The sequence below is a fragment of the Coregonus lavaretus genome (genome assembly GCF_964263955.1).
Source record: "Coregonus lavaretus genome assembly, chromosome: 21".
Lineage (NCBI taxonomy): Eukaryota > Metazoa > Chordata > Actinopteri > Salmoniformes > Salmonidae > Coregonus > Coregonus lavaretus.
In genome coordinates, this window is record NC_140008.1 from 32,780,942 (window position 1) to 32,797,514 (window position 16,573).

Genomic DNA, 16,573 nt, shown 5'->3' on the forward strand with positions numbered 1-16,573 from the left:
TACCACTTACTTACTAGATACTTACTACTTACTTCTAGTCCTATCTACACTACTTACTTACAGTACTTAGGCTCATCACTCCTTTGGGAGCATAGGCCACAGTGCAAGTCCTATCTATGCAATACAGTATTAACACTAACGTGTTATGATAGAATCACAAGAGTGATATCTTTATTTACATGCTGACTCAACATAACACACCCAGCCTGACACCCAGCTCCTGTTCTTGTCTATGCATCTGGCCTTGGCAACGTTTAGGTCTGCCTACCTCAGCAGTAAAATCCCCAGGGCAGGCTGCTTTTCACACTACCATGACTGAAGGAGTGGTGACACTTAAATATCCTGACACAGCACAAGCACATCCTTCAGTCCACAGGCTATAGAGAGATCCAACTCCCTGGACTTATGGTAGAGCAAATGTTAATGAAAACAGAGGGGAGCCTTGTCATTCAATAGCCTGATTAAAGCCCTGAAAGAGATAAGGGTAGATGGGTTCATGCTTATAGGCACAGAGGTACGCATAGTACAACTCTAAGGATCGGGAGTGCTAAGGACTGTCTTGTTCAACTGTTATTAAACATGTATATTCATCTCCTCAAGTATTTACTGCTTAGCCTCTCTTGAAAATGCTTGGATATCATTTTGGATACTCATTTTAAGAGCAATAAAAGAATGTGATGACAGGCTTCTTTTCTGTCTCGTTACAGTGTGAGGAGGTGCAGAGGCTAAGTAAGGGGTTTGTTGAAACACAGCCATCGACATAGCTGGGGGAGATAACATTTTCTCTGCTTTTGTTTTATTGTATGTTGCTGAGCCGTCCAACAACAATGCCTGTGTCCCAAATGGCACCATATTCCCTATATAGTGCACAAAAAAGTAGTGCACTATGCAGGAGAATAGGGTGTCATTTGGGACGCAACCGTGGAGCCCTCCAACAAAAATCAGATCTCCCACAGATGTTTACAATCTTCTCCTGCATTGCTTTGGCCAACAAGCCTTTCTTAGGCTTCCTGTCGGCACCAGGGGGGAAGGAACGGACGCCATTTGCTGGGCCCCTGATTACAATGGGGGCAGAAGAGGGCAGTGGATAGATGTACCAGATAGTGTTCTCTACTGTATCTGAAAGCACCATGGAAGGAGCAGCTCACAGGGAGAAGAGGCCTGGGTGCAGTGTTGTGAGAGACAGATAACCAATGCCTGGGAAGTGTTCAATAGGCACAAAAAAAGAAGAACACGATGTGAAACAGGGAGGTACTACCTGTCCAATAAAAAACGCTTGTTTACGGTTTTGAAACATTTGCCTTATTGAACATGACCCACCCAGCTCTCTGATGTATCAATCACCAGAAAGGTAATATAGGGCTCTCTCTAGTGTCTAACATCACTCTGGGTCAAGTATTCAAACTCCTATTGCCAGCAACATACAGACACAGTATAAGATCTGTATAGCTGATAACACCTAACTACTGTGTATTGTAAAATCTCCCCTACATTGAGCAACACAGATTCCTCTGCACACTCCACCATAGTGCAAGCGAGTTTAAACAAAGACTCTACAACCCCCCACCACCACCTCCATCCTCAGTTAAAGCTGCTGTTATTCTTGGGACGAGTTCAATTTGAGAAGCGGAGGGAGTCCACTATATTTTCTTTTTCTATTTCTTCCCTCTCCCGTTAATAACATTCATGATCTTCTGACTGAATGTGAGCAGAGCAGCTGCTGAGCAATGATAAAGTAAACAAGAAATGATGCCGCTCTCCCCAGAAAGCGCTTGAGTCAGCCTAACTTACAGCCTTCCAGTAATTATAGCATCAATTAACTTGGTACAGAGCTGTTGAAAGCTGAATGCCAACCCATACTGGGGCGGCAGGTAGCTTAGTGGGTAAGAGCGTTGTGCCAGTAACCGAAAGGTCGCTGGTTCTAATCCCTGAGCCGACTAGGTGAAAAATCTGTCGATGTGCCCTTAAGCAAGGCACTTAACCCTAATTGCTCATGTAAGTCGCTCTGGATAAGAGCGTCTGCTAAATGACTAAAATGTAAATGTAAAAAATGTACTTTCTTAGGATGGCATACTGCCCATGGAACGATACGGATCGAGTTATCAACAAGAGGTGACGATTTTTAAATGTGCTCATCTGCTGAGGCCACTAAACTCAAAATGACACCAGTGTTTTTGTTGACATCAATGTTAATGTTATGGTAGAAACAGCATGCTTGGAGCATGTTGGATGTTTAGCTGTCTGACAGAGGTGTGTATTATAGGTTACAGATATAACAGTATACACAGGTGTGGATAGTGTGAGACTACAGTATATGACTCCCTGGACCAGGTATGGCTGTTCTGGGTTAGCTCAGCCAGGTGGGGGACTGACCTCTGTAGGTGTGTCCTCTGGTCCATCATATTATAGACAGTATATTCTTATACATTGTATTGTATTATTTATATATATATAAATAAATAAGAGAGAGAGAGAGAGAGAGAGAGAGAGAGGTGGTTATATCATATACAGGTGACTGACTGACCTCTGCAGTCTTGTCGTCTGGCCCCTGAGGGCCACGGCCCCTCAGGTTGATGATGTGGACCTCTTGAGGTAGTCCTGTGGTGCCGCGGGAGGCACAGCCTGATAGGGCCGTGAAACTCTTCAGCAGGGCCTGCACTGGGTGGCCTACGCCTACTGGCAGCAGCTCACACGGGCTACGAGACAACGGGCCTGTGGGGCAGAAAATAACAATTATATGAGTGCTAATTCATTCAATCGTTTTTCGAGAATCCAAGATCACCAGTGTGCAGCTAGAGAATCTTCATCAAAAGAAAAATGTAAACTTTAACATCAACTGTAGTTCTAAAGAAAAATACAATAACACAGACACAAGAGGCACGTTTTCCACACAGCAGCTTCAGTCCAACAAACTGGAGAATACTTTATATGGAGGTTATGGAAATCATTTATAGACTGTTCATAATTAGATAGCGTATGAATCAGCTATTCTTTTATGAATGATGAGGACAAATACAGGAATGTCCACAGGCAACCATAATGAGTGGCATAATCATCATCTAAATTGGGCATAGCAAAATAAAACACTGCCTGCGCACATTGTCTGGGCACAAAAGCTCACTACATCTCAAAGTAGGCCGTTCTCTCCAGTCCACAGCCCACTACACAGCAGACTGGCCTCTCAACAAAGAGCAGCACCATTCTTTCTGACCCTCAACAGGCCACTAACACAGACTGGCCTCGCCTCTGAACAAAGCAGTGTCTAGCTAATCCTCTGCAGGCTGTTATGGTGCCAGACGTATAATCAAGTTGACCCAAAGAGCCCTCCAATTATAATCCCCTTTGTCACTTTCATTTCTTTCTCTTTTCCTCTTAAATTGTATAATCCCTTCCCTTAGTTCCCTAAGCACTACAGGAGGTGGACCAGACTTCACACTGTAGTGCTCTTGGCTCTGGACAGCCCATAATTAGCCGTTATGACTGGGGTCAATTATAGAAGTTGCTGTGGAGATCTGGCACTGGAGGTGTTCCTGTGAGAGTCTGAAGCGAGAAGCCTGTCAGATTGGTCTACAGTGTGTGTGTGTGTGTGTGTGTGTGTGCTTCACTCCGACTGGTGCCCTGCAATACTGAAAGACTAGTGACCTTGGAATTGGAGGACAACAAGAACGGATGCACTATAACAGGGATCATGTAATTGAACATAATGAACACAACTTGTTAACAACACTTCCTTGAAGTAAAAAAAGTTATTTTATGTTGGAGGTGGTGGGATACATTTTTCTCTCGATGGATCAGAATCTCGCTTTTTGTATTTTCATTTCACTCCACAATGATTAGCCTAATAGGTGGTTCAGGTAACTTTGTGAGGTATAATCACTAAGAACTGAAGGTAGCAAAAGTCAATTATAATAAATAGCATACATCTAAATCTCGGACTGCCATAGATGGGACTTGGTTAGTCTGAGGGCAGTGGTCCAAAAATAGGGCCTTCTGCACCTTTCCTCTTGCTGCTGTCCATCCATCCATCCATCCATCCATGGCTGTCGTGTGGAGAGGAACAGTAGAACTAGTGAGCCCTGTCAGGCAAGCGTGGTAAAACCCCAACCCCATCTTGCAAGCAAAACATTTTAGCGGCCCCCCTCATAACAGCGAAGATAACAGCAATTGTCTAACTAATTTCATGCAATTCTACTCATTATGCCATGGGCAGAGAGAAAAATTAGCAGTTTTCCAGCTCATTTCCAGCAATTCTACACATTTTACCATAGGGTGGAGGCAAATGTTTGCAGTTTTATATATGATAATTGATGATCAATGGGCCCCACCCCAATCGGTAATTCGACCATGCTTACTAGAAGTTTAGATAGCTGGCCGCAAGACTAACTTACCAATCTAAATACAAATTGCTGATATGGGCTAATTAAGTGACTGCTGATGCACAACCAAATTTCTAAATTGCACCTTGTGTATTCTATTATTCTAACTCAACAGTTGCCCATCCCTGCCCTATACAGTACATTACTTTTGACCAGGGCCCTGGTCAAAAGTAGTGCACTATATAGGGAATAGGGTTCCATTTGAAAAGCAGACTGGGAGAAGACACTAAGGCCCAGTCTGTCTGGGATGCCTGGTGGGGGCCTCAGGAGCCGTCTGGGTTTGGTCTGCTGGCCTGGAAGAGCACATTTGGCCCTCACCTACAGAGGAGGCAGCTGTGAGCGTCTGGAGCGCTTAGATTTAACTCAGATCATATTATGCTTGTAAACTCATCAGCACATTATCAGGGTCATAATGGTAAGCTCATCAGCCAGCTAATCAAATTGCAGCTCTGTGGAGTGCATCAGGATATAGCCTTAGCTATGTCCACAAGCACCGCATGCCACTTACCACAAGGCTTCAGGTGGGCTACAAGCTTAAATTGTCACTATTTGACATGTATCTACAGTTTAAACATGTTTTACTTTTACATCACTGATTTTACCCACTTAAACACACACACACACACACTCTCTTATCATGACACGCACACACACACCCTCCCCCTTAAGGTTTTGTGACAGGCCTTTTCCATTAGAGAAACTGTGTCTCAGGGGACTGGTTGTGGCCAGGCTTTCCTCCTGTAGGTCAGTCCCTACACTTTACTCTGCCTGACAGCCCTAGACTCGCCTCGTGCCAGCCAGCGCAGGCCCAGCTCACGTTTCAAACACTGCACGATAAACATACTATGGTTGCCGATGGCAATCAGTGGGGAACATTTGGAAATAATTAAAGAGAAGTGAAAGACATGGGAGATAACAACTCAGTCTCTGACTCTGACACAAATGCTGTCCCTCAACAGTTGGTTGCTAGAGGAAGGTTTCTCTCAGAGCAGACCGCTATTGTTTTGCAGTACTGTACACACAAACACACACACTGCACATGTGAGCCGCACAAAGACTGAGACATGCGTACCTTCCTCTCTGCATGTCCCCCCCAACTCCCCCACCTCCTCCCTCCTTACCCCCTTCTCCTCCCCTAGGAGTACACACTGATCCCTCTCAAACCAAAGTCATCACCCCTCACCCCTTCAAACCTCATCTCACAGCACTTAAACTTACTTTTTCCCCCAACACCGCACATTGTGGAATAACAACCACCCCATCAGCCAGACCAGACAGAAGTAAGTGTCCTTTTTGGAAGACAGCCAAGAGATTACGGTACTTGTTGGGCAGTGATGTTGTTTCTTTATTTAACTTCATGGAAAAAATGTCTATACAGAGACAATACAGTGTACTGGAAGATTTGGACAATAATTGAAGGAAACCAAGCAATTGTTTTATAACCCTGAAACACAAATGCAGCTGTGGGTAACAAACAAATACAGTGTTTCCATCTCATAGAATATTGTTTTGGAGATCCAGGGTATCTTGTTAAAAATCATATAATGACAAAATGGTTTTGGCTAAGATGCAATTACATTTACATTTTAGTCATTTAGCAGACGCTCTTATCCAGAGCGACTTACAGTTAGTGAGTGCATACATTTTCATACTTTTTACATACTGGCCCCCCCGTGGGAAACAAACCCACAACCCTGGCGTTGCAAGCGCCATGCTCTACCAACTGAGCTACACAGGGCTCAATACGAACATAATTTCCCCCAAAACTAAACAGTGTACGAAAGAGAAAGAGATACACAAATTCAGACAACAGCTCTGATTTTTTGTGTATTATATATTCATCTATGGGCCAGACATATTTACAACATTATTAAACAATGATGTCTATTGGACATTTGCAAGTGGGAACATAGTTTACTATAAATATTTACACACAGGAACTTTAATAGACATATACTTATACAATAATCCGCTATTATAGCCAATATATCCTGGTATTACTGATATTTTTCTGTGTAGCTGAAACCAACTGGAGTCTAATCCTGCACATCTGGTATGGTCATCACAGTCTGCAGCATCCACAGAGAGAGGGGAGAGAATAAAAAGACTTGTGGCCTTGCCACAGCTTTGTCTCTTCTGTCACCTTGTCTGATCCCTCTACCCCTGTCTGTACCTCTCTCTCTACCCCTGTCTGTACCTCTCTCTCTCTACCCCTGTCTGTACCTCTCTCTCTACCCCTGTCTGTACCTCTCTCTCTCTACCCCTGTCTGTACCTCTCTCTCTACCCCTGTCTGTACCTCTCTCTCTCTACCCCTGTCTGTACCTCTCTCTCTACCCCTGTCTGTACCTCTCTCTCTACCCCTGTCTGTACCTCTCTCTCTCTACCCCTGTCTGTACCTCTCTCTCTCTACCCCTGTCTGTACCTCTCTCTCTCTACCCCTGTCTGTACCTCTCTCTCTACCCCTGTCTGTACCTCTCTCTCTCTACCCCTGTCTGTACCTCTCTCTCTCTACCCCTGTCTGTACCTCTCTCTCTACCCCTGTCTGTACCTCTCTCTCTCTACCCCTGTCTGTACCTCTCTCTCTACCCCTGTCTGTACCTCTCTCTCTACCCCTGTCTGTACCTCTCTCTCTCTCTCTCTCTCTCTCTCTCTCTCTCTCTCCGAACAAACGCCCACAGGAGAAGAATGAGAGAAGTGGTTGTTCGCTCCGCATGGAAAAACAACCAAGAATCAGAGAGCCCACAAGACAATTCACTAAACAGACTATACACGGCAGAGCAGACTCCTCCAAGACCTAAGCCCAGCAGATCTAGTCATATCTGATAGTAACAAGTGATCTTCAATCTGTGATATCTACCTTAACAGCAAAATATTTATCTCAGATTTTGGTTAGGAGGAAAATGTCATGGACCTGTGAATCTCAGCAAGAATTAACAGTGTAAGAACCAAGCCAATGTTGGTTGAAAAAAATCAAAATAATTACAGCAATTGAAGGAAATTCTGATTTTATTTAATGTCTAGGATATATGATCCTATTCATCAATGTCCAACCCTCTATTATGGGGTCTGAGGGTCTGGCTTCTTTCGTCAGCCAAACCTCCCTACCAGGGGAGCCTGAACTAAAAAAAATGCTGGGTTGTTTAGTTGACCCAACTGCTGGGGTTATTTGTGTTGTTTTCTTTAAAAACTGCTGGGTTATTGATGCTGGGTGCTGGGTTATTGAAATATGATCCAGCGGATCAGAAGACTGGAGGCGTTTTTTTAGTTCAGGCTCCCCTGGTAGGGAGGTTTGGCTGACGAAAGAAGCCAGACCCTCAGACCCCATAATAGAAGGTTGGACATTGATGAATAGGATCATATAGACAGTTGTTTTTAGCCACCCATGAGATAAAATGTCATTCATGTTCATCTGTTCTGTTGCATAGTTATCACATGTTAAGGTTGAACATTGACATTTTTGTAGCTTCAATGACACTTACAAAAGTGTATGTGTAAATCCTATTGTTTGGATACGAGGTGGTATATTTTATTATAACATGAATAATCTTAATTTTATACAAGAATGTATAAAATCAAGAAATGTCAGTACGTAAACTTAACATGATGAACAGGAATGACATTTAATCTCATGGGTGGTCAATAAGAGCTAGATTGAAGACACGCCCTGAATAAGCCACGCCTCCTTAAAATAAAAGGATTACATGAAAAAGACACAGCTCCTAGGTCAACCTAGCATGAGAGTAATAAATACCCAATTGATGGTTACATTAACCCATGTTTGGCTAATCCCAACAACCCAATTTGTTGGGTTATTCACGCAACCCAACTGGCTGGGTCAAAATAACACGTGTTCTGTCCACTATTTAACCAGTGCTGGGTTACCAAATTACCCAAATTGGGTTGTTTTAGCCCTTAATTTTTCAGAGTGTGGTTCCCACAGGACTCTCTCTTCCTGTCTCAGCCTGGGTCCTGACAGAGATGAGACAGACAGAGGACCCTGCAGGAGTGCAGCACGTAGGACACCTGTTTGAGTGAAGACAGCATGGTCTGGTCCTGCCTGGCATGGCCTGGACCCACAGACTCAACATCAACATCCTACTATCCTCACCACCCAGACCTAGCCACAACCAGGTGCACCGAGTAGAAAACACAAAACTGTCCAAAATAAATACTCCAAATCCACAGAAGACCATTCTGTGTACCTCAACAGTTTAAGAGCTGATAGAACTGAATGATCTAGAACAGTAAACTCCTGTTTCCTTTCAAGGGTTCAGTGTAGCTGTAACAATTTACGCTGGGAGTCGGGAAGCAAGTACAGGGAGTGCATTTAATGATAAATAAACATGAAACAAAACAAGAGTAGCGTACAGACAGGAACAGAGTAACATAATCAATAATGCCTCAGGAAGGAACCAAAGGGAGTGACATATATAAGGGAGGTAATCAGGAAGGGGATGGAGTCCAGGTGAATCTGATGAGAAGGTGATGCGCGTAACTACGGTTACAGGTGTGCATAATAAAGAGCGGCCTGGTGACCTAGAGGCCAGAGGGGGAGTATACGTGACAGTAGCATACCTTCACTAGGAAATAATTATCTGATATCATAAATGAATAACTAAAGTAAGTAACAGAAAAATGAGGTTCCAGTTACAGAGATGATGTACTGTCGTTGACGGTAGACATTCAAGATAAATGGATGCATAAAAGGTGACATGTTTCTGTTGCTACCTCAACTTCCTGACTGAAGAATCTACGCCTATATTTTTCACACCCACACACACCTGTTTAAAGAGGGCAAAGGCAAACAGACAACAACTGTTACAGCTATTGACCTACATATTCTACCTTAAGTTAACACATTTAGATGTGAATTTTTTTTCTTGTGGGAGGTTCCAGTATGAAGGGTGACTGAAATAACCCATTTGCAAAATGTAAATGTCACTCAGTTTGTTTGGTGTCATGGGGCAACAGTACTGAAAAGGCATTTGTTATATAACTTACATAACCGTATGAGCCACAGTTTCAATTAAGTCCTGTGAGTGGAGGGAGACGTATAAGCCACCCACACACATGCTTCACGGCCAAAGTAAAAATATGCCAGAGAAAATGAAAAAGAGCTGATAACCTGCTATGCCTTTGACCCTCTCTCTTTCCCGCTCCACTAAGTCTCTCTCACTCTCTCTCTGTACCAGAGGGGAGGGCTGTCAGAGTGAGTCAAGGGGACAGGAGTCTGAAAGAATATGCTGACTAGGTTATATAGAATGCGTCCCAAATGGCACCATGGAATAGGGTGCCATTTCATTTCATTTCATTTTAGTCATTTAGCAGACGCTCTTATCCAGAGCGACTTACAGTTAGTGAATACATATTTTTTTATACTGGCCCCCCGTGGGAATCGAACCCACAACCCTGGCGTTGCAAACACCATGCTCTATCAACTGAGCTACATCCCTGCCGGCCATTCCCTCCCCTACCCTGGACGACGCTGGGCCAATTGTGCGCCGCCCATGAGTCTCCCGGTCGCGGCCGGCTGCGACAGAGCCTGGATTCGAACCAGGATCTCTAGTGGCACAGTTAGCACTGCGATGCAGTGCCTTAGACCACTGCGCCACTCAGGATACGCTGACTGGGTTATATACAGTGGGGGAAAAAAGTATTTAGTCAGCCACCAATTGTGCAAGTTCACCCACTTAAAAAGATGAGAGGCCTGTAATTTTCATCATAGGTACACGTCAACTATGACAGACAAAATGAGGAAAAAAATTCCAGAAAATCACATTGTAGGATTTTTTATGAATTTATTTGCAAATTATGGTGGAAAATAAGTATTTGGTCAATAACAAAAGTTTCTCAATACTTTGTTGTATACCCTTTGTTGGCAATGACACAGGTCAAACGTTTTCTGTAAGTCTTCACAAGGTTTTCACACACTGTTGCTGGTATTTTGGCCCATTCCTCCATGCAGATCTCCTCTAGAGCAGTGATGTTTTGGTGCTGTCGCTGGGCAACACGGACTTTCAACTCCCTCCAAAGATTTTCTATGGGGTTGAGATCTGGAGACTGGCTAGGCCACTCCAGGACCTTGAAATGCTTCTTACGAAGCCACTCCTTCGTTGCCCGGGCGGTGTGTTTGAGATCATTGTCATGCTGAAAGACCCAGCCACGTTTCATCTTCAATGCCCTTGCTGATGGAAGGAGGTTTTCACTCAAAATCTCACGATACATGGCCCCATTCATTCTTTCCTTTACACGGATCAGTCGTCCTGGTCCCTTTGCAGAAAAACAGCCCCAAAGCATGATGTTTCCACCCCCATGCTTCACAGTAGGTATGGTGTTCTTTGGATGCAACTCAGCATTCTTTGTCCTCCAAACACGACGAGTTGAGTTTTTACCAAAAAGTTCTATTTTGGTTTCATCTGACCATATGACATTCTCCCAATCCTCTTCTGGATCATCCAAATGCACTCTAGCAAACTTCAGACGGGCCTGGACATGTACTGGCTTAAGCAGGGGGACACGTCTGGCACTGCAGGATTTGAGTCCCTGGCGGCGTAGTGTGTTACTGATGGTAGGCTTTGTTACTTTGGTCCCATCTCTCTGCAGGTCATTCACTACGTCCCCCCGTGTGGTTCTGGGATTTTTGCTCACCGTTCTTGTGATCATTTTGACCCCACGGGGTGAGATCTTGCGTGGAGCCCCAGATCGAGGGAGATTATCAGTGGTCTTGTATGTCTTCCATTTCCTAATAATTGCTCCCACAGTTGATTTCTTCAAACCAAGCTGCTTACCTATTGCAGATTCAGTCTTCCCAGCCTGGTGCAGGTCTACAATTTTGTTTCTGGTGTCCTTTGACAGCTCTTTGGTCTTGGCCATAGTGGAGTTTGGAGTGTGACTGTTTGAGGTTGTGGACAGGTGTCTTTTATACTGATAACAAGTTCAAACAGGTGCCATTAATACAGGTAACAAGTGGAGGACAGAGGAGCCTCTTAAAGAAGAAGTTACAGGTCTGTGAGAGCCAGAAATCTTGCTTGTTTGTAGGTGACCAAATACTTATTTTCCACCATAATTTGCAAATAAATTCATAAAAAATCCTACAATGTGATTTTCTGGAAATGTTTTTCTCAATTTGTCTGTCATAGTTGACGTGTACCTATGATGAAAATTACAGGCCTCTCTCATCTTTTTAAGTGGGAGAACTTGCACAATTGGTGGCTGACTAAATACTTTTTTCCCCCACTGTAGTACTACTGGGAAAAGCATCAAGCGCAGATGACGACGGTTTAGGTGACTGAATTTACTGGGTTTTTATAGTAATACTGGGAAAAGTGTCAAGAGCAGATGACGACGGTTTAGGTGACTGAATTTACTGGGTTTTTATAGTAATACTGGGAAAAGTGTCAAGAGCAGATGACGGTTTAGGTGACTGAATTTACTGGGTTCTTATAGTAATACTGGGAAAAGTGTCAAGAGCTGATGACGACGGTTTAGGTGACTGAATTTTGGCAGGGTAGAAACCACAGGCATTCACATCTTCACACATCAAACCAGGAGTTTAGTAAAAGACATGAGCGAGAAAGTGAGAGTGAGTGAAAGTGAGAGAGAGAGTGAGAGGTCACGTATGGGGGAGGCTCTGACACTGACAGATAAAAATGCACTCGGACTCAGATGAGCATAACTCCTTACTACTCCACTTAACCTTAACCTAGATCTGAGGTTGTGGGAGTTGAGAAGCAAAGGCAGCCAGTAACAGGACTGGTCTAAATAATAATATAATATGCCATTTAGCAGACCCTTTTATCCAAAGCGACTTACAGTCTAGTTCTCAATCTCTACCAGTCTTTATTCTACCCTTGTCACGCCCTGACCTATAGAACTCTAGTTTGTTGAGTCAGGGTGTGGAAATCTGTTAAAATATCTATGTTTATGTTCTAGTTTTTCTATTTCTATGTCTGGCTGGGTATGATTCCCAATCAGAGGCAGCTGTCGCTCGTTGTCTCTGATTGGGGATCATACTTAGGTAGCCTATTGCCTACTGTGTATTGTGGGATCTTGTTCCTGTTAGGCTGGTATGTGTATAGCCCTTTGGACTTCACGTTACTTCTTGTTTTGTAGAATGTTTATTTAGTTAATAAACATGTACGCTTTTCACGCTGTACCTTGGTCCGACCCGTCTCTCAACGTTCGTGACAACCCTTTACAATACATATTACATCTACTGAAGTTTGCTGTTCTGGTTATGCCTCTTTGTGAATTACAGTTGAGCATACATAGATTACATCAGGTGGTCCCAGTATATCAGTCTCTGCTCAGAAGATATATATGTGAACTGAAGATTCTGTAGTAAAGGCTTGTTGACTGCTTTGATTATTACACTAATGTTGAAGACTGGGGAACGTGGATATTTTGGGATCGCTCACAAAAGGGTTAGTATTAGGAGGAGAGTTAGGATGTGAGCGTATAGAAACTCAAAACGATATTTCAGTCTCAGAGACTCTAAGCCAACCCACTTAAGACGTATTTAAACACACAGGATGCGTCCCAAAGGCACCCTATTCCCTATACAGTGCACTGTTTTGACCAGAGTCCTATGGGCCCTAGTCAAAAGTAGACTAAATTCCAAGAAATACACTCTGTTGCTTCAACATGCTGCTGGTGACATGCCAAGACTTGGGTACAGGATGTGATGTCATACCATGTGCCTGTTAGGAACATGTCTAATATTCCCACAAAGCCATTTCCGAAGAGAAACAAACAGAACCTTCCCCCAGCGCACTATACACACACACACACACACACAGCGTGTGCACACATACACACACGCCTGCCCACACACACCCTCACGTGTCTTGTTCCAGGCATCCCTCAGCAGCAGACTATTGTATATACACTATATATACAAAAGTATGTGGACACCCCTTCAAATTAGTGGTTTCGGCTATTTTAGCCACACCCGTTGCTGACAGGTGTATAAAATCGAGCACACAGCCATACAATCTCCATAAACAAATATTTGCAGTAGAATGGCCTTACTGAAGAGCTTAGGGACTTTCAACATGACACTGTCGTAGGATGCCACCTTTCCAACAAGTCAGTTCGTCAAATTCCTGCCCTGCTAGAGCTGCCCGGTCAGCTGTAAGTGCTGTCATTGTGAAGTGGAAACATCTAAGCGCAACAATGGCTCAGCTGCGACGAAGTGGTAGGCCACACAAGCTTACAGAACGGGACTGCCGAGTGCTAAAGCGCGTAAAAATTGTCTGTCCTCGGTTGCAACACTCACTACCGAGTTCCAAACTGCCTCTGGAAGCAACGTCACAGAATCTGGGTTTGGCGAATGCCAGGAGAACGCTACCTGCCCCAATGCATAGTGCCAACTGTAAAGTTTGGTGGAGGAGAAATAATGGGCTTTTTTCTTTATGGTTTGGGCTACGCCCCTTAGTTCCAGTGAAGGGAAATCTTAACGCTACAGCACACAATGACATTCTAGACGAGTCTGTGCTTCCAACTTTGTGGCAACAGTTTGTGGAAGGCCCTTTCCTGTTTCAGCATGACAATGCCCCTGCGCACAAAGCGAGGTCCATACTGAAATGGTTTGTCGAGATCGGTGTGGAAGAACTTGACTGGCCTGCACAGAGCCCTGACCTCAACACCTTTGGGATGAATTGGAACGCCGACTGCAAACCAGGCCTAATCGCCCAACATCAGTGCCCGACCTCACTAATGCTTGTGGCTGAATGGCCTCCTGTAGCTCAGTTGGTAGAGCATGGCGCTTGCAACGCCAGGGTTGTGAGTTCGATTCCCACGGGGGGCCAGTATGAAAAAAATTAAAATGAAATATGTATGCACTCACTAACTGTAAGTCGCTCTGGATAAGAGCATCTGCTAAATGACTAAAATGTAAATGTAAATGAATGGAAGCAAGTCACCGCAGCAATGTTCCAACTTCTAGTGGAAGAGTGGAGGCTGTTATAGCAGCAAAGGGGGGACCAACTCCATATTAATGCCCATGATTTTGGAATGAGATGTTCGACAAGCAGGTGTCCACATACTTTAGGTCATGTAGTGTATTTTCAGAAGAATATGAAGGTCACTGTAAAGAGAGATACTCTTAAATTCCCAGGGTCCGTGGACCACGCAAACTAGTTTAGGGAGAGCAATATTCTGCCCTGTCATGTTTTTCTAAGGAGCTTTAGTTAGGAACTACACAATCGCTAGGGCTGACAATAACAGTAACTCACTCAGCGCTGAGTTAGCCAGGGGCCACAAATACAGGAAGTGAATAAAGCTTTCATAGGGATAGTACTAGCTCAATTCATTGTCTGCTAGCTATGAAATATGGATTCATCATGAACCAATCAGTGCCTGTAAAATTGGAAGCACGGTAGAGAGGAAGTTGGTTGAAGCAGGATAAAAGGGAGACACAGAGGAGGCAGGCGATGTGAGGGGGGAGGAGAGGGGGAAGACGGGGGCTGTTGGTCAGGGAAGTCGTAAAACTTTCCCATCAAAGCGTGAAATCTGAGAGCAAACGTCCCAAAAACCTGTCCACATTCCAACGTCACACAAACAATCCCTTATTTGACTAATAAATCTGATCTGACAAAATGGCACCAGCTATTGTGAAACAATGGTAATAAACAATGGAGTTATATAATTATAATTGAAAGGGCTGCCATTCTGAAAAAGAAGATTTATTTTAAGCTTGATTGCATGCCAACTTGTCTGAGGAGATTTACATAAGGAAAAAACTAAGGGGGGAGGAAAAGATTCAAATGAATCTTTGTTCCATCTCCAAGTGTGTTACCAGGTGTGTGGATACTAGTCATAAATCCTACATCTGTGTCCACAAAAAGTACAGTGACAATTGAGCCAGTGACCTACGACTGAAATCGTCACTCCAATGGGGACCCATCTTTCAATCAAGTGATAATAAACAGACAGTCTAGGAATGGCTACTTTTTATGATTTTACACACAGGCATAGCAGTTGCAGATGGAGTCATACAGGAGTGGGCTAGAGTGTGAATATACCTTAACCATAACAGTTTAGATCACCATTGAAAAAATATAAGTCCAGTCTACTGTGCTGACTTAATCATCCAGTGCTTGGAAACAATGGAAAGAGGAATCCGTGAGTCAATTATTTTTCTGACACAGAATAAGGCAAGTAGATAATCAACACTATACTGACTGTGTAGGGGTACAGTGGACGTCTGTTACTGTACTAAAACATCTGAATGCACTTTAAATCCAATTAGATTAAGCTTAGAGGGGAAATAGACATTAGCGCTCTACTAAGTCCACAACATACTACAGTGCCTTCAGAAAGTATTCATACCCCTTGACTTATTCCACATTTTGTTGTGTTACAGCCTGAATTCAACATTTATTAAATATTTGTAAAAATCTCACCCATCGACACACAATACCCGCTAATGACAAAGTGAAAACATGTTTTTAGAAATGTATTGAAAATGAAATATGGAAATCTCATTTACTTACCCCTGAGTCAATACTTTGTAGAAGCACCTTTGGCGGTGATCAGAGCTGTGAGTCTTTTTGGGTAAGTCTCTAAGAGCTTTGCACACCTGGATTGTACAATATTTGCCCATTATTCTTTAAAAAATTCTTCAAGCTCTGTCAAGTTAATTGTTGATCATTGCTAGACAGCTATTTTCAAGTCTTAACACAGATTTTCAAGCCGATTTAAGTCAAAACTGTAACTAGGCCACTCAGGAGCATTCAATGTCGACTTGGTAAGCAACTCCAATGTAGATTTGGCCTCATGTTTTAGGTTATTGTCCTGCTGAAAGGTGAATTCGTCTCCCAGTGTACGTTGGAAAGCAGACTGAAGCAGGTTTTCCGCTAGGATTTCGCCTCCGCGTATAGCTATATTCCGTTTATTTTTATCCTAAAAAACTCCCTAGTCCTTGCCGATGACAAGCATACCCATAACATCACCATGCTCATAGAGATATTCAGCTACTGCTTTTTTATTTTCACACATCTACCAATCGGTGCCCTTCTTTGCGAGGCATTAAAAAACCTCCCTGGTCTTTGTGTTTGAATCTGTGCTTGAAATGCACTACTCGATTGAGGACTTTACAGATAATTGTATGTGTGGGGTACCGAGATGGGGTAGTCATTCAAAAATCATGTTAACCACTATTATTGAACACGGAGTCCAAGCAACTTATTATGCA

The 16,573-nt window shown here is 43.5% G+C and overlaps 1 protein-coding gene across 1 annotated transcript in view; it reads right to left on the reverse strand.

The window, feature by feature from the left end:
• LOC311148818 (transforming growth factor beta receptor type 3-like) overlaps positions 1-16,573 on the reverse strand; it is a 115,701-nt gene that overhangs the window by 68,301 nt on the left and 30,827 nt on the right. The window contains exon 3 of the mRNA XM_084185812.1: positions 2,525-2,712. Within this exon, the coding sequence (XP_084041938.1) occupies positions 2,525-2,712 (188 nt within the window). The remainder of the gene's footprint in view (positions 1-2,524; positions 2,713-16,573) is intronic.